Below are 19,223 nucleotides of genomic sequence, written 5' to 3'. Positions count from 1 at the left end.
TCTTTTGAGTGTATTCCTACTACCAGAGAATTCTTACTCTGTAAAAACAATAAACTGTTACAAAAAAAACAGCTCTCCCTGCCTTTCTTCTTTTGCTAGAAGCTGGCAGCAGCTGTTGTATATCCTGCCATAGTTCTTATTGATAAAAATGAGGAATGAGAATAGTTTTGGGGAAGGATGGACACTTGTGAATTTTGAACAGCTGCATAATTAAAAGAATTGTCAGTTTTTCTTAGGAGTTTGCTTATTTTGGTGTCTGTATTCATCATATGGTTCCTTCCCCATTTAGCAATAGAACTGAGTCCCACTCTGTGCCAGACACCTTCCTAGATGCTGAAGAAAAGAAAAATTATGGGTGCCTTGGTGGCTCAGAGAGTTGAGCATCTGCCTTTAGCTCAGGTCATGATCCCAGGGTCCTGGGCTCAAGTCTATCATCAGAATCTCTGCTCAGTAGGGAGTCTGCTTCTCCCTCTGCCCTTTCCAGCTGCTCATGATCTCTTCTCTCTCTCTCTCTCTCTCTCTCACTCTCTCTCTCTCTCTCTCAAATAAATAAAATATTTTTTTAAAAGTTTTTTTAAAGAATCACAATAACAATATTGTGCAATTTTACTTTACTAAGTGCTTTATCTTTATCTCATTTATCTTTATTGGAAGTCTTGGTAGAAATACCCCATAATATATGTAGGAATCTGATACCTAGGATTATATGGCTTAAAATGAGTAGAATCGGTAGATGAAAGCAGATGATATGTCTCTAGGTCCATGAGCATCATTCACATTATATGCCACTTCCTCTGTCCTTGATGTGCTGATGGTCTCCTGGGGAACCCAGACATTAAACAAACTCTCACAATGCTGAGTAATTAGTCATCTAGTAGAGGGATACTCCCAGGCCATGGCAGATCAAGAAGTGCATGATACCTACTGAAGGAAAGAGAAAATTTCACAAGGGGAGATTTTATTTTAGGAGTTCAGTGGGTTTCAGAAGTTCAAGGAATTGACTCTTAAGGATGATTTAAAGTTTGCTGGCGGAGAGGGTGGGAATGTGCCCGCAGCCAGAGGTCCCATGGACAAAGGTGTGAGCTCTAAGAACATTTATAAGGGCATTTAACATTTGAGGAACCTGACCAGTTGTGTGTGGCTCAAAGAGGAGAGGTCTGTACAGCCAGGGTTCTGGCTACTTTCAGATACATTGTTTTCTTATCTTATAACAAGCCTGGGAAGATTATTGCTGGTGTAGGGGATGAATGAAGGGAAACAATGCATTTATAAACTGTCAGCATGACTTGAGGATAGATCATAAGGAGTTCTTTCTGCCACTCTGATTTTTTTACCTTTATTATTCACTGGGAGGTGATAATGTGTCAAAGTTACTTGAAAAACTCAATATGATGTGCATATTAAAGTCTATGCAAACAAGTCATTTACTCTGTTGGAGTAGCAAAGCACAACTAAAAACCACCTCATGAAGTAGTAAGAAGTTATAAAGTGCTTTTCATTTGAAAATATGTTGGTTTGAAATTTAAATGGCAGTGTGTTCCAGGGCATCTTGCATATCAAATTCTGCTACTCTAAGCATAGACATGACCGAGGCTTCACCTTGGATACCTTTATACCCTCAGTAATTGGTGCTATGTTTAATTCTTGTGGTATATTCAATGTGAAAAGTTAAAAAATTTAATGAAAAAATACAACTTTTATATGATCAGCTCTGACTTGATAGTGAAGTTGAATGAAAATTTTCTTTGGCTTAAAATGCATATAGATAAAGTAGTAGAATGTGAATAAACATTTAAGTATTCTTTTCCAAGGGTAAAAAAAAGAGAAGAAATTTGGGCATTACTTCTCAAAAGCAATTTGAAGATAATTATTTCTACTAGTGGCAAAGCTACTAACCCTCATGATCTCTTCTAAGTTTTCAGTGGAACTGGATTTTTCCTTCTCTGGACCTTAGCTTTCCATTCTTGATATAAGACATTTCTTTCCAATTCAGTTTTGATTATGAAATTATTCTCAGGTTATAGGTGGGAGTATTTCTGCCCAAACTACTGAAGTATTTTTTTAAATTTCCTCAGATTTTCTGCTTTATTATAGAACAACAGAAAACAAAGCAAAACTGTGCAAGAAAGATATAGGGCTATTTTATTTAGTTTCTATCTTGAATCTCAACACTGTAGCTACACATTTGGGCTAACAAGCTGTCTGAATTATCCTTTTAGGTCATACTAAATCCAGGCATTTCAAGCTAATTTCAAACTAAATCCATCTCATTTCAGAGAATGAGTTCATATATTTTCATTTCACTTAATTTGTTAGTTGCTCTACTCATTCATTATTTTCATTTACTAATGCAGTGAATAGTTGTTGAATGTTTACACTTTGTTAGAAATTGTGCACAACAAAATAGGTGTTTTGCTTTTTTCTTAATTAAGAATTGGACAAAGTTTTTTCCCACTTTAGCTATTTTACAGTTACCTATAAAACACTCTTTTCCATCTATTTGAATGAGACACATGGTATATAATTACTTAAAGGAAATGTCTACCACATGTTATTGATTAAATTAATAAGTTGAATCATATGGGATTGCCATATTCAACCATTTTGACCTAGTAAAGGAACAAGTTTGTGTAGATCAACATAATAAATGAAGATTTTCATTATAAAATTAAATATTTTAAATATTTAATCCTTTTTCTAATAAAATTGTCAAGAGTAGCTTTTACTAACAGGGAAATTAAGTAACACACAGAAAGTATATTGTGTGTTCAGATGCTTTTGATGGTTATTAAAATCATATGTTCATTGTTCTTGGTAAACAACTTAAAAATAATGCCTTTTTATCAATAAAGCAAGAACTCATGGCAACATTTATGTCCGTTTTACACACTTATAATGACAGTACTTCTTCACTTCATAAAATTCTGAGCCCTTGAGATATCCAACACACTTTTGAGACTGAGTATTTTTGCTTTTATTGTTCATCTGGTACAAGTGACTTTTCAATGTACAGAATGTATGGCTTATGGCTTTTTTTTTTATGTAGTTCATGGAGTTTGTATATATTCAAGTTTGTATATATTCAAAAATGCAAAGAGGTGAATCTCTGTGATCATGTTCTCAGAGGCAAGCTTCTTTTCACTTGAAAAAAAAAAACAAAAACAAAAACAAAAAAACTGTGGCCCAAGAGTGGCCATTCACAGGGTAAACAGACCTTCAAGGTGAGTCCATCAAAACTCCACCAATTGCAGAAGAAGAATCCTGATGAAATCAGTTTATGTTAATACTATAAATGCATTACTTATTTCAAAGAAATGTAAGAATTTATAAACTGGATTTGTTTATTTATTTTTATTTTTATTTTTTTGGATTTGTTTATAACACATGAAGTCTAATAGGTAAATCCAAGAGTCCGAATTTACTTACTGTTACCATCAGACATCAATACTCTTTCCCGATGTGCATTTCACCTTAATATTTAAGTAAGTTTATTAGATAATTTTTAAAAATTTATTATTAAAAATGTATTTCATTGACAACACAAACTGAAAAATTGGACTTTGAGTTTCCTTTAGGAAGTATCATGTAACAAATACAAATTCCATCAAAATTTGGTGTTTAATGTTTTCTAAAAAGCATATTTGCTAAGGTATCTGTGCTCATTAGAAGAGCTCAAATTCACATTTTTCACATGGGTTGAGTGTAGTGAAAGGATGAAACAATGGCAAACATAGATGCTTAATGAATTGGTGTTATTTGCCTGTGACATTTTTCAAAACTGTCTTTATGTTCTCCTGGGTTACAGACAGTGAGACACAGCTCCGAAGAGACATGGTTTTCTGCCAGAGTCTTGTGGCCACAGTCTGTGCCTTCTCCGAGCAGCTCATGGCAGCCTTAAACCAGATGTTTGACAACAGCAAAGACAATGAGATGGACACGGGGGAAGCCAGCAGAAGATGGCTGGACCAGATAGCGAATGCAGGTGTTCTTTTCCACTTTCAATCACTCCTGTCACCAAACTTGGTAAGGAATCACAGTGCCTCCCACTGTGTGTGTCAACAGTACTATATACTATACGTTGTAACATATTCCCAAATAAGAAGTGGTTATTCGTTGTGGGTCAGTAGTCAGTCAGATACTTTAAAAGAACATATTTTTCCATGGACAAATATGGTTTTAGTAAGTATATAGAAGGTATTCCTTCTTTCTTGATTTTTATTTATTCTCCGGATGCTAAAAGCTGAGAAAGCCTCCATCTGTTCCTAATTCCTGTGTCCCTAAGCACTGACTGAAAAAGATCATCGGAGGGGAAAGGGGTTTCTGCTGTGGTTCCTTATTTCCAGTCAGGAAGAAACAGCCTGCCGTGAAACCCAGGCTCCCACACAGGTTTATATTCGGGAGCATGCCCGATAGACAGGATCTGACAACTTGTGTGCCATACTGTCTGACAGTCTGTTTAAAACTTGGGTATGTTCAGTGAATTTATTTCCTTTCTTTGTATGCATGTTTGTCCTGTTAATTCTGAGAATATTCCATATTTATGCATCAGTTTACCACAGTCCTTACAAGGAAAGCACCTCAAGATATTTGATAAATAAAAGTGGCTTATTACATATCCTTTCTGTGGTTCTGATAGTTGTCGTGATGTTTAAAGGCAAACATGTTCACTTATACATAAACTTGAAGTACTCATTAAATAGAATTGTGATTTTAAACCCGAAATGCTGTGTCACCTGTTAAAGTATACATAGAAAATGTGACTACCAAGTAACAGGTTGAGTTTTTAAACACATGTAAGTGACTTTATATATCAAAATAGTTTTGTAATGGTAATAAAAACAGGGAGGTAATTGCAGTACTGCACAGTCATAAAAGGTTCTGGAATGATAAGGTAAGGGATTCCACCTCAGTGTACTTCAGAGAAACAGAATTAGATGCTTTTGAATCTAACATCCTATCCTTACATAAGATAGGAAGTCCACTTTCTAACACATGGTAGCATTAAGTGCCTATTGAATGAGTGAATGAATGAGGCTTCATTCCTGTTCTACTCCTACTTTAAAACTGCCGTTGTTTAATCAAGTGCTGGTACTTCTACTTTGTTTGCGATGCCAAGGAATGGCAGAAAGTATTTGTAATTTATATATCTGATAAGCAACTTCTATCCGTACTCTAGAAAGAATTCTTAAAACTTAAAACTATAAAAAGAAAGCTCAATTAGAAAGCACAAAAAGGATTTTAATAGGTATTTCTCCAAAAAAGATGTAAAATGACCAAAAAGCGCATGGAAAGATAACATAATTAGCCATTGGGGAAATGTAACTCAACACTACAATGAGGTACTATAACACTTGGGATGTGGATAGGTATAATCCAAAAGATAATTGCAAGTGTTGAGAAGGAGAAATTGTAACCTTCATAATTGCTGGTGGGAAGGCAAAAATAAAAAATTGCCATTTTTTTATTTCAAGAATTTTTAAATTAAGAGTAGTTGACTAAATTAAAAAAAAAAAAAAAAAAAAAAAGGGATCCCTGGGTGGCGCAGCGGTTTGGCGCCTGCCTTTGGCCCAGGGCGCAATCCTGGAGACTCGAGATCAAATCCCATGTCGGGCTCCCGGTACATGGAGCCTGCTTCTCCCTCTGCCTATGTCTCTGCCTCTCTCTCTCTCTCTCTCTCTCTCTCTCTCTGTGACTATCATAAATTAAAAAAAAAAAAAGAGTAGTTGACACACAATGTTACATTGGTTTTGAGTGTACAGCATAGTGATTTAACTTCTCTATATGTTCTGCTGCGCTCACCACAAGTGTAGCTATCATTTGTCAACCATACAACACCATTACCGTGTCATTGACTATATTCCCTATGCTGTCATTTTTATTTATTTATTTTTTCCTTAGGCTGTTCCTTTTATTCTCATGATTTATTCATTCTGCAACTGGAAGCCCACATCATTCACTCCCCTTTATCCATTTTGCCCATCCCACCACCTCCTTCCTTTTAGCAACCATCAGTTTGTTCTGGTATTTATAGTCTGATTCTTTGTTTTGTTTGTTTATTCATTTTGTTCTTTAGATTACACACATGAGTAAAATCATATGGTATTTGTTTTTCTCAGCCTGACTTATTTCACTTAGCATTATACTCTCTAGATTCATCCCTGTTATCACAGACAGCAAGCTCTCATCTTTTTTATGACTAATATTCCAGTGTGTATGTGTGTGTGCACGTGCATGAATGTGTGTGTGCTTGTGTGCGTGCATATGTGTATTATATACATCCCATCTTCTTTATCCATTTGTCTAGTGATGGATGCTGACATCAGTGCAGCCATTTTGGAAAACAGTTTGGCACTTCTTCAAAATGTTAAACACAGAATTCCTATATTACCCAGAAATTCTACTCCTATGTAATATCCAAGAGAAATGAAAACTTATATTTGCATAAAATCTTGTACACAAATATTCTTAGCAAGACTATTCATAATAGCTTAAAAATAGTAACAGCCCAAATGTCCCTGAAGCGCTAAGTGGATTAATGAGTTGTGGTACAGCCATACAATAAAATATTATTCAGCCATAAAAGGAGAATGGAAAACTGACACATGCTACACCATGGACAGACCTTGAAAAATTATACTGAGTGAAGTAAGACAGTTGCAAAAGACTATATATTATCTGGGTCCATTATTATGATATATATGAAATAGGCAAATTTCAGAGACTAAAAATAGACCAATGGTTGCCTGGGGCTAAGGACTGGGGAAAGGGGTGTGGGGAATGGGTGCTAATGGGTATGGAGTTTCTTTATGTGGCAGTGCAAGTATTTCTAAAATTAGATTATGCTTGTAGTTGTGCAACTCTGTGAATATACTAAAAACCCCAAGCTATACACTTTAAATGGTGAATTTTGTAGTATGTGAATTATATCTCAAGAAACTTTTTTTCTTACTCTTTTGAAACCTTTAACTTCGTTTAAAGAATTGATTAAAAAAAATCCAAAGGTTGCTTTACAGAAAAGTCAAAGAAACCCGTATTTTTTTCTGCCTCTGTAATAAGCATATAAAAGCCTCCTGGGAATGTAGAAGTTCTGTGGGAGGTGGAGATGCTGGCAGTGTGTGTGTGTCCCTGAGCTCTGAGCACAGTCCATAGTCACTTGGTATCACTTTAGCCACATCTGCTGAAGCATCATAGCTTGCACCATATCAGTCAGAGGCCCACCTGTTTGGAATATTTCCTCCTTGTGTGTATTCTTCTTAATTGGGAAAAATGCTGATTCTTCAGTCCTAGCCTTCCAATTCCAGGTTCATGGCATACTCTTGTTGCTTCAAAGGACTTTAAAAATATAGCAGTTTACTAAATATTTATCCAGTACTTACAATGTACCATGCACTACATTAAGTACCAAACCAAGGTTCAAAGGTGATGATTCTCTTAACTTTTTGGTTTCCATGCTAAATATCTTTGGGATCTGGGGTTGCTTTAGTGATTCTTTTTCACATAGTGGGCATTCTTTACTATCTCTTTCACCCTCTGTTCATGCTGCCAAAAAATATGACTATAAGCTTACAGCAATTTTCAAAAATATATATAAAACAGGGTGCCTTGGTGGCTCAATTGGTTAAGACCAACTCTTGGTCTCAGCATAGGTCTTGATCTCAGGGTCATGAGTTCAAGCCCTTTGTTGGATTCCATGCTGGGGTTGGAGTCTACTTTAAAAAAAAAAAAGTGTATAAAGCAGTTAAAACGATTATTTAAAAGGGTCATTGATATTCTTAAGGAAACAGTTGTTACATTTAAAAGATAAGCTTGTGTATGATAAAGCTAATTATTCTTTCATCATGCACAAAACTGCTGCTAGGGAGGCCAAAATGTAGTACTAGAAAGATAGTATTGCTGAGACATGGGCTGAACTTGTTACCACCTTCCCTGCCTCAGCTGTAAAATAATATGCCATTAGAATGAGAGGAGTGATTAAAACAGATCAGATTGCATAGTCACAGGATTCTAGATTAAGGCACTATAAAGGCAAGTAAGATAAAAATGATTCTTATCCCTAAGATCTTTGGAAGGAAAATCATTGCGTACATGCAAATTGCTTTTATCACAGCTATAAAAGGGTGCAAATTGAATAATGCATAGGTTACCTTATTGTAAAACAGGATGGCAACTATGTACTGTAGCTTTTCAATAAAACAATATTCTTGCCTTCTAGCTGTTACATTTTTAAGATTATAGAAGTTTAGAGGCACATAGCATGCTTATTGTCTACATACTTATTTGTGTTAGAAATCAATATGGTTTGAATCTAGCTACCAAATAGACTGAAGAGTTGTGTAGAGCCATTTAGATAATCTAAAAGGAAAATATTAAACCATAAAAGAGACTTGTAACTTTGAGGGATTTGTTAATTTCATTTTCCACAGTAAATTCTTAGGTAAGCATTGATAATTTGGTTTCATGTAAATAAAACACAAGTGAAGCTACTTAAGATCTGGAGATGTGATGTTATGTTCTATCCTATACAATCTTATCATATCATGTATTATTTTCTTTCCTTTTAGACAGATGAACAAGCCATGCTAGAAGACACACTGGTTGCACTATTTGATTTGGAAAAGGTTTCTTTCTACTTTAAACCATCAGAAGAGGAGCCATTGGTTGCAAGTAAGTAGTTAAAAATGTTTCCTAGGTGTTTCATAGAATTCTTTTGGCATCAAACAACAACATATACCATAACTTTGATACTAATATATTTAATATACAGTTCAAATTGTTTTATATAAAATGTTATATTTAGGGTAAATAATAACCAACTGTGGAAGTGACAGAAAATATATATAATTTAAAACTACAGATAATTCTAAACTTTTATTTTTATCTATCAGTTTGGCCTCTAAAACTTTTCTTGAGTGTGTGCATCAAATTCTTTGCAAGCAAGATTTTTTTTCTATTACTGTGATAAAATATACATACCATAAAGTTTACCATTTAACCAGTTTTCAAAGTGCAATTCACTGGCATTAAGTACCTTTACAATGTTGTATAACTATTTCCACCACCCATCTCCAGAACTTTTTCACCTATGGAACAGAAGCTCCATACTCATTACACAATAAGTCCCCATTCTTCTTAGGGCCAAGAAGAAAGAGAAAAAACCTAAATTATGTCACATTGTGTAAAATTTAGATCTTTACCGACTGAGAAATACATAATTATTTGATTTGGCAATAATGGATAAAATTTATAATTCAGAGGGTGTAAACATATATTCTACATTTTTCCTAACTTAACAGGGAAAATTAACAATCATTACATCTGAGTGTCAAATTTTAATGTGTATAAATATATTATCTGTCTTGATTCATTTATTCATCCCATACAGTTTCCAAGATGGCAAAACCTTTCCCGTGTTGTTTGCTTTTGTATCTCCAGCACCCAAGAGAGTGCTTAGAACGAAAAAGGCAATATTGTTTTTCAAGGAAATGAATGAACAAATATCAATTAAGTGTGTACAGTCAGCAGGCAAAATGGTTTTATGGTTATAAAAATAGAAGGAAAAACAAACTTGGTGTGAAGAATAAAGGAGAGACTTTCCGCAGAACATAGTTGTAACTAATATGGCAAAGAAGTTACTTTATGAATTGAATTGAAGGACTGAAAAGTATCCCTTCAATTTCCCAGTTTGCCATCATGAAGCCTAACAAAGGGAATGTTTTAGAAGCATACATTCAGAGAAATAGCAATATCCAGGTTTTAATCTTTATACATTGCTGCAAGTTATCATTATTTATCTACCATTTCAACATTGTTAAGAATAGGTTTAAAATGTATCTATCAACCCAAGAAATCTTGAGCAGTTTGTTATTTATTTATTTTCTGTCTCTTGTTTTTTTCTAAGTTGTGAAGGTCCTATGTAGTACATAAGGTAGACAATGTGAGCTTCTTCAGGGCTGGGAAAGGTTCTCATTTATTTCCATATTTCTAATGTGTACTATGATAAATAGGGACCCAATAAATATTCATTCAATGCATGATCTGATTTAAGAATGATAAGCATTCATTCATTCATCAAAAATGCCTTAAATGCCTACTCATGGCCAAGTGCAATTCTAGGTGTTGAATACAGTAGAGTACTAAGCAAATATATCTCTCTTGGAACTGATATTCAAATGGGGAGAGATAAATAATACACAACATAAATAATTTGAACATAAACTAGAAGACAATAATATGAATGTCTGAAGGGAAATAGAAGAGAACAATGGATAGCAATGCAGGGACAGGTGAGAAGTTGCAAATATTTAACAAGCTAGGAAAGCCTTATCAACAAGGAGAGCAAAGACCTGAAGGGGTGGAGAGGTATTTGGAAGAGGGATGTCCCAGATTCTCTCAGGATAGCAAGGAAGCCTGGGTGGCTGGAGCAGCATGAGCGAGGATAAAGAGCAGGGGATGGGAACAGAGAGGAGGCCAGATCATTGGAAGAACTCCTGTCTAGTTAAGCCATGGAGCAGAGGAATGACATGAACTGACTAATTTTTTTTTTAAGATTTTACTTATTTGTTCATGAGAGACACAGAGAGAGACAGACACAAGCAGAGGGATTAGCAGGCTTCACGCAGGGAGCCTGACGTGGGACTCGATCCCGGGTCTCCAGGACCACACCCTGGGCTGAAGGCTGCACTAAATCGCTGAGCCACCTGGGCTGCCCTGATCTGACTTATATATTGAAGGCTGACTCTGACTGCTGGGTTGAATAGAGGATTACTGGGGATAAGGACAGAAACAGAGCGACCAGTTACGAAGCTACTACAGTGACCCAGGTTGAAAGATGATGTTGATGGTGACTTGACCTTGTGGGTAGCTGTGGGGATGGTAACAGTTGACTCTGTATGTATTAAATTATGAAGCTAGACAGAACAGAATTTTATTAAAATTTCATCTTCACTGATAAATGATAAAGAATGAGAACATGAATACAATGTTAAGGACTTGGATTATATTCAAGAGAGAACTTGGTAAAGGGGATTAATTCATAAGGATAATATTATTTGAACAAATTGTATGGTCTTCTGTGGGCATGTATAAAGTAGAATACATTTTCATTTAATTTAATAATGTAGGCATAATTTTGCCGGAGGCAGCAAAACTCTGTTTTCACAACATAACCTGCTTTTTCTTTTAAATTTTGCTTGAGGACCCATAAGCTCACAGGAGTACTGTTTTCCGTAGTTCAAATATGACATTACTGGTGAATGGTCTGTTGAACAAGCAGGCAAGGGACCTGGGTTATAAGCTCTATAAAATATTTACTTATTGCATAGCTACCATGAGAGATTTAACTTCGGCACATTGAAAAATAAAGATTAAAGATTAAATAATTAAGACCATATAAGTAATATTAGTATGTACACGTATGTGTATCTGTGACAAACATAAAAATTCATATATATTTTTTAAGTGTTTCCCTGAAGCATACCCTCAACTTCTGAGAAAACAGATCCCTAATGAAAGGTCACTTCTGTGTACATTACTAGATATTCCAAGCAAGTTCCTAACAGCGATGACAGGAATGTAGTTATCCTTTTAAGTTGATTCAGGAAAGAAGAGAATTTTTCAATACCCAAATGTCATCACATCTTATTTAAATGATGTAAGGAAACTAGAGCTTTATTATTAATTGCATATGATTTGATCTTTCTGTGAGCTTAGAAGCAGAGGAGTCAGATGCAAATTAATTTGCATCACTATAGCAAAGACTAGTTTGGCTGCGTGTGTCTTTGAGGGAAGGACCCAGTACAGACGGGAGGAAACATGAAGATGTAAAGAGAACACTGGCTTTAAAGATAAGAAACTTGAATTCCAACCCTGCACCCCTCTCATCCGCAAACGGGAGAATGCTAGCTTTCCTGACTCACGGGGCTTTCAGAAGATAATGTATTTGAAATTCTCTGGCATTATATGAGGCTTATAGTAGTATGCAGTAAATACTTGAATCCATCCTCCTCACTTTATTACTCTATTCTTTTTAAAAAGCTGTATTTAGCATTTCTCATAGTCATATTTTTTGCATTAAAGAATAATGAGATTCTGAAGAAATATGGCATGCCAAGCACGTAGAACTCAAATGTCTTGATTGAAGACATTTTATTTTCCTTGAAAAAATAATTATTAAGTATAAACACCATACCAGATACTGAACTAAGTTCTGGAGATACAGGAGTGACTAAATAAAATAAGGACCCTGTTGGCATGCAGCTTAGAAACTAGTGAGAGATACAAAGGGATAGATGGGGAATGTCCCCAGTACAGTACAGGGGAAGTATGGGATCCTTCCTATGCCATATTATGTAATTAGTGAAGGAGGAATAAGTAAGCTAAATGATTAGGCTGTATAAAACAATATATTTTATAGAAAATCTTCCTGTTTTTGGAGAAGAATGATAGCAGATCTCCCCCCCCCCCACACACACACACCTTTTATGGTGATACAGGTAATTTTACTATAGTGATTAGGAGAATGGATATTTTTGAGCTTCGACTCTTTCCATTGTACCTGGAACTGTGGATGCCATGGTGAATAGGACAGACATGTCCCAATCATGAAGGAGCTCACAGCCTATTTGGAAGAAAACAAAGGAAGAATCAACAGCATAGATGGTTAGGGCCATGATAAATCCAGTGCAGGAAATAAGCAATATATGAAGAGTGAGGGTAAAGTGGCTTTTTAAGGAGTCAACAGGGAAGGGCTCTTAGCAGAAATAGCTTTTAAACTGAAATCCAAAGGACCAGCAAGACCCAACCCTGCAGAGGGTCAAGGAAGAGCAATTCAGGCAAAGGGAACTAACAACTTCTTAGAGACTTATTTCCAAACTCATTCAGTGATGGAGGACCATGTTTACAGGGATGGGATGCTGCTGCTGAAATTCCTCTTGAGAATTAATCCCTCTGTAGGGTGGGACCAGAAACCTTTTCCTCATGCAATAATATTTTTGATGCCTTTACTCATTACATATTCCTAATCATCAGGTTTGTTTTTCATAGTAGATGAATTTCCACAAATAAGAGACAGCAATCTTCAGCTCCACATTATTATGCACTTTTATAGGTATAACAGTTACTTTGAGAGAAAGTCTTCATTCTTTCACTCTCAGTTTTAACTTCATTTTAAATTTAATATACTTGATAATTTTCGGTCATTCTCCGCTTCTTAGTTCCTGATATAGCATCTTTATTTGTTGTTATTCCTATAATATGGAACTCCTACTGTTGTGTTATTTTCCTTTCAAAACCATCATCCATTTGATAACAGAGATTGGCCACATTGGTGCCAAAGAATAAAGGAATGGAATTCTAAAAATTGAATATAAATGAAATTCATTGAATGAAAAAGAAGATCCGAATTCTTAGTATATACACATCGGTATTTTCTTTAGTGTTCATGCATCCTTTTTCTTTATTATACGGCCAGGGGAAAACAGGATTTTCCCAATCATTAAAATCCAGTTAATTTCTAAGTCTTCAACTGAGAAATAATGCTCTTTTTCCTAAACCAAAATCCTTTATGCCTCCCTTAAAAATGTAGAAACAAAAATAAAATAGGCGCTTATTATATGACATAAAAGAAACTTGTAGATGTTAATACAATATCTCTGCTATTGATACACAAAATTAGATTCATTTAATTAAAAACCTGGAATCTCCATTCATTAATAGTATTTAACCTTGAACTCTGCCTTTACATATAATTTTATTCAAGAAACAGGTTAGAGGGGCACCTGGGTGGCTCAGTAGTTGAGCATCTGCCTTTGGCTCAGGTCATGATCCCGGAATTCTGGAATCAAGTCCCACATGGGATTTCCCTGCATGGAGCCTGCTCCTTTCTTTGCCTATGTCTCTGTCTCTCTCTCTGTGTCTCTCATGAATAAATAAATAAAATCTTAAAAAAAAGAAACAGGTTAGAAGTAACAGATATTAAGTCAAGAAAATGTATTAAATGTCTATAATATTTTTGCCTTAATTTTTAACTGCTTAAGATGACTATCCCAGCTTTTTAAGAAGATTTTACATTCTTTCTTAATGAATTGGAAATGATTTGTCATGGATAAGTTGCAAAATGAAAAGGATTTATGAAAAAAAAAAAAAAGAAAAGGATTTATGATTGCACTGTGAAATACTCCTACAGCTTTGTAGATTTTCAAGTTGTTGTTTTTTTTTTTTTTTTTTTTAGAGTTGGGGGTTTTGTTTTTTTGTTTTTGAGTAATTAAATTTAGGATCTTTGAGAAAATGAAAAGAATTTGGATGGACAATTTCTAATGACTCTAGTGCATCAAAAGAGGTAATATGGTTTTGATCTGGTGCTCAGGGAATGGAACTTGCAAAACCCATGCTAATTTTGATAATGGTTGCTATGTACCCAATTTCTTGTACACTGCTTAGGAATTGTACCCCAAGGACTCATTTTGACTAAAATATGAATGAGGCAGATGCCCTGGGAGATTCTGATTCCAAACCATGTGTAACTAAACTTCTCATTTAGTTAAGTGAGACATCTGGTGTGTCAAAGTGTAACAAAGTTTCCTATTGTAGAATTTTATATACAGTACAGTAATAAATCTGTTGCTTTAGCTAATGAGAATCTGATTTAATGCTCTTTCACTGAATAGCAAGTTTGCCTAACTTGAACTTAACATACAAGGGTACTTTTAATATATTAGTTTCTAGTGGATTATCAAGATCTTTTAAAAAGTTAACAAATATACTCTATAACATATCCTGATTTGGGGAAGTAATGTAACATTAAATGTCATTTTAGATGTTCCTCTTACTTATCAAGCGGAGGGAAGCCGGCAGGCTCTGAAAGTTTACTTCTACATTGATAGTTATCACTTTGAACAACTGCCTCAACGTTTGAAAAATGGAGGAGGGTTTAAAATTCATCCTGTTCTTTTTGCACAAGGTAAACTGCTTTCCTTTTTATGTACTTAATTTTTTTTATCTTTATCGATTTTTAAAAATACATGTAATTGTAACCATCATGAATTTTTATTTTTTCCATTAATTCAAAAATTCCTTCGTAGTACCTAGTAATATTTTTACTTCCAGGAATGTTTATTACGGAAACAATAATATAAGGTTTAAATGTTTATTAAATAGGACTGTAACAGTATTTATAGTAGGGAAACAAGACGTGGGTGGTTTAAATAGATAAATTAATTTGGCTTAAATAAATTATGGGAGAGTCATTAAAACTGTATGGTTAAAAATATTTTATGAAATAGAAAAAAATTGGGGTATATGCACATGCAGGCCACAAAAAATAATTTATGCATAATGTAATTCAGGTACATATATACTTAAATGTACATAAAATATTTTCAACGTCATTGGGTGATTAAATTGATGATGATTTTTTATTCTTTGAGTTTTCCTCCTTTATGTCATTTTTGGTTAATAAAATATATTCCTTTTGTAAATAAAAAAATTGTTTTCGCAAATGAACAATGAGTTTTAATGCAATAAAATGAATTTAGTGTAACATGAGTAAGAAGATTCTTGCAATGAACTGGGTTTCCAAGGGAAGGTCCTGGATCTTTTTTTTTTTTTTTTTTTTTCTGGGGTCACAAATACAAGCCTCAAACGATCAGGAGTCCAGATTATTTTATTGTAGCTTCTTCAGGTCTATGATTTATTTTTTTTAAACTCATGCTGTGGTCACAAGATTATATCAATTTCTGTGAGCAATTCCATAGAGCCTTTCATTTTTTCTTTCATTGAGTTTTCAAGAACTGCATTGGTTTTGCTGTGGAATTTTAATATTCTAATAAAAATGAAGTGTAGAGAAAATCAATCTCTGTAACTGAAGAACAGATAGGCATATGAAATCATAATCTACTGCCAAGTGAAAATTCCTGTACCATATGCATATTATTATAATTCTAAAGGATAGATTACCCTTCCTTCAATTGCCATGGTTTAAAAACAATGACTACCTCAAAGAGATACTTGGTAAGAATACCTTTAAATAGAGAAAAATGTTAGTTGCAGAGAAGATCTTAGGAGTTATTAGAAGTTATTTTCATTTTTCTTTGGAGGATTGTGGTAGGGTCCATTAGGTATACAAGATTCTGTAATGAAAAAAGAATGGAAAAAAAAAAGAAATAGCAAAAATAGACTTTTGGAGCTATGTTAGGAAAACAGGTTAGCCTAAAATATGTTAAAAGCCATTACACAGATAGATAGTTTTAGAAGACGGAAGGATGCTGGTCTGGAATGTTAACTTTTATAGGGTTTAACCAGAGTTTACAGTTATTAAAGATTCTTTCCTTTCTTTCCTTTATTTATCTTTTTAAAAATTCTGCCTTTGAAATCATGACGGAGATGACAGATGGCATTTTGCATCTTTTCAAAAAATTTATTACATTTGTGACACATCAGCCATAAATAGCTGAATATTCATACCCAGCAGCAAATGTTCATAGGAAGAGGAAGAGTATCTTCCAAGTAACCTCTAATTTATAATTATGGCCAAAACTAATTTTAAAAAATGCTTATGGCCAAAACTAATTTTTAAAAATGCCTAAATATATATTATTTCAGTGTGAATACCACATTGCTTTTTAAAATGTAAAGAAGAACCATAGCTAACATTAGGTTTTAATATTCACACCGCAATAAAATATGAAAAGCCTCAGTGGAAATGCTTCTGCTATTGAGGTCATAGGGAAAGAAGACTGGCAAACAGCTTGTCTCATTAGAACTGTGTCAGTGATAAGACTGCTATTTAACGGGGTTGCGGAAGTTCTTCTGCACTCTTAAAACTCCATGAGAATTCATTATTAGTCACTCTCCCTATTCATCAGATTGAGAGAAGCCCAGGAAATTCAGCCCTAGCTTGACGAGAGATTACCAGCTGGTAACTGAAAGTGGTGGTAGATGAAGAGACTCCAAAAGGTGTCTGTCCAGAATTGAATGTTTACTCGAAGGCTTTCAGTTTTAGATATACATATGTACGTCGATCTTGGCTGGCAAATAAAAAAAATAGAAAAATGAGATAAATTTGAAAGCCTCTTGGAAAAATTATTTATGTCAGCCCTTATAGAGTTGTCTGTTGGATGCATGTACTTAGGACAGGAAGGACATACTGGTTTCTTCCCATTTTTCTTGCCTGAATGGATCCTTCTGCAAAGGAGGGCACCCTGCAGAGAAGGCACCAGTGGCAAGATCAGGAATTCCAGTGCCTATAGAATAAGCTTTAGAGAACTTGTGTCACTGAAGGCCAGGCCTACAGGAGAACAGGAATCTCATCAGATAGAACAAGGGGTACAGATTTACATAAAGATCACAGCAACAGCAGCCAGACAGGAAAGTCAGCACAGAGCATAACCAAAATGCTAAGAAGGTGAAGATCAGACCGTAGCAGGCATCTGTACTTCCTACAGGTCAGGGAATTAACCCTGTTGGGATCCTCAAGTCCTTAGCAAGATATAGCAAGTAATTATAAACTGTATGAAGACGAGAGAAAGGAGGATAGATATTCAGGGTCACTTCCTCCACCCACTCCCCACTGGCATGTTTTCACACCATTTTTCCGTGGTTTTCAATACGAGCTGCACATTAGTCAACTTTGAGTAGGTTTTAGAAAATACCCAAGCTTGCTCCCACATTAAACTGATTCAATCAGAATCTCTGGGACATAAGGCTCAGAAACCAGTATATTTTAGAAGCTTTGCCCTTGACTCTAAGGTTCGCCGGGAGTGAGAAAGCACAGGTCAGTGTGGACCTGATTAGGAAACACTGTGCAATTATCCAGTTAATCTTTGATTAATCAGATTAATCCATTTCTCAAAGGTTTGATACTTCCAGATTTGGGGGAGCCAGGGCGAGGGGGCTGGGCATTTTCACTTGTGTTTTTAAGTCATTAGGTTGCAGCCTGCCCCTAGGAGATCTGATTTGAGTGGAACAGTTTTCTTCCGCAAAGACTAAAGATGCCCTAATGACGGCTGAGGGATATCTTCTGGCAATCCTAATAACTAGGCAATAAGCTCATCTTTTCTGAAAGGAGTTCCAAGTGGGTGACCTGCCATGGTCCACACCTTGTACCCCTAGATCCATTCAAGTCAAGTCTAGAAGTGGCTCCTTCATGACTCTGATGGGGTCCCTTCTAGAAGAAGCATGGGAAGAAGACAAGCAATAGCCCCTGCTGCTACAGCTTGTCTTGGGGCTGCAACAGATGCTCATTTTCCCTCTTGTATTCCTTGTAGATCAGCCTTGCCCTCAGCCTGTGCCTTTCAGTCTCAGAGGTGTGAGCAAGACCTAGAGGCCTGATCCCCCTGTTCACTCTTCGTTTCTCAGGCCTGGGTTCCTGCATTTGTCCATTTACTATCAAATTTGGATAAGGAAGTACTAAGAAGGACCTGATTCACTGGGTTCCGAACATGTTCCTTCCTGTTCTCACTATTTAATAATAGCCCCCCTTCCTTATGATGATTAGGGTCTACCAACCTTGGCAAGACAGTGATTGCACTTCCTGGGTGCCTTGGCACAAGGAGTCTCCAGTGCCCCGGTGGCAACCATAGCTAATGTTCAGTGGGACCCCTTCCTTGTCTCCTTGGGAAAGCGTACCTCTTTGGGGATCAGGACTTTATAAACCCACAGAGCCAGAGTTTTGGGGCTAGGGAGCACACATCCACAAGTTGAGGCACTGAGACTGATGCTGTATTAGTTTTCCAGGGCTGCCATAACAAATTACCAGAAACTGGGTGGCTCAAAACAACAGAAATTTATCCTATCATCATTCTGGTGGCTAGAAATCTGAAATCAAGATGCCAAAAGGCCAGGCTCCCTTGGAAGGCTCTAAAGAGGAATCCTTCCTTACCTTCTATACCATCAGTCCTGGCATTCCTCGGCTTGTGACAGCATAATGACAGTCTCTGCTTCTGTCTTCACATGACTATCTTCCCTCTGTGTGTCTTTCTCTGTATCTCTGTGCAACTTTCCCTCTTCTTATGAGAACACAGGTCATTGGATTTGGGCCTAACCTCATTATAAGCTGATGTCTCTGCAAATACCCTATGTAAAATTTAGGCCATGTTTGCTGTCACCACGGGTTAGGACTTCTGTTGTATCGTTTTGGAGGACACCATTCCACCCTCAATAGATGTTAAACAGGGTCCTTTCTGCTTCCACCCTTTGTTCCTAGACTCCTGTATTCCGCCTATTAGGGA

The 19,223-nt window shown here is 35.7% G+C and overlaps 1 protein-coding gene across 1 annotated transcript in view; it reads left to right on the top strand.

Moving 5' to 3' along the window:
• PREX2 (phosphatidylinositol-3,4,5-trisphosphate dependent Rac exchange factor 2) overlaps nt 1-19,223 on the top strand; it is a 283,911-nt gene that overhangs the window by 193,279 nt on the left and 71,409 nt on the right. The window contains exons 32-34 of the mRNA XM_072804340.1: nt 3,806-4,023; nt 8,562-8,664; nt 14,813-14,956. Coding sequence (XP_072660441.1) covers nt 3,806-4,023; nt 8,562-8,664; nt 14,813-14,956 — 465 coding nt within the window. The remainder of the gene's footprint in view (nt 1-3,805; nt 4,024-8,561; nt 8,665-14,812; nt 14,957-19,223) is intronic.

This window comes from Canis lupus, chromosome 28 (genome assembly GCF_048164855.1).
Source record: "Canis lupus baileyi chromosome 28, mCanLup2.hap1, whole genome shotgun sequence".
Classification (NCBI taxonomy): Eukaryota; Metazoa; Chordata; class Mammalia; order Carnivora; family Canidae; genus Canis; species Canis lupus.
This window is presented reverse-complemented; position numbering and strand designations above follow the sequence as displayed.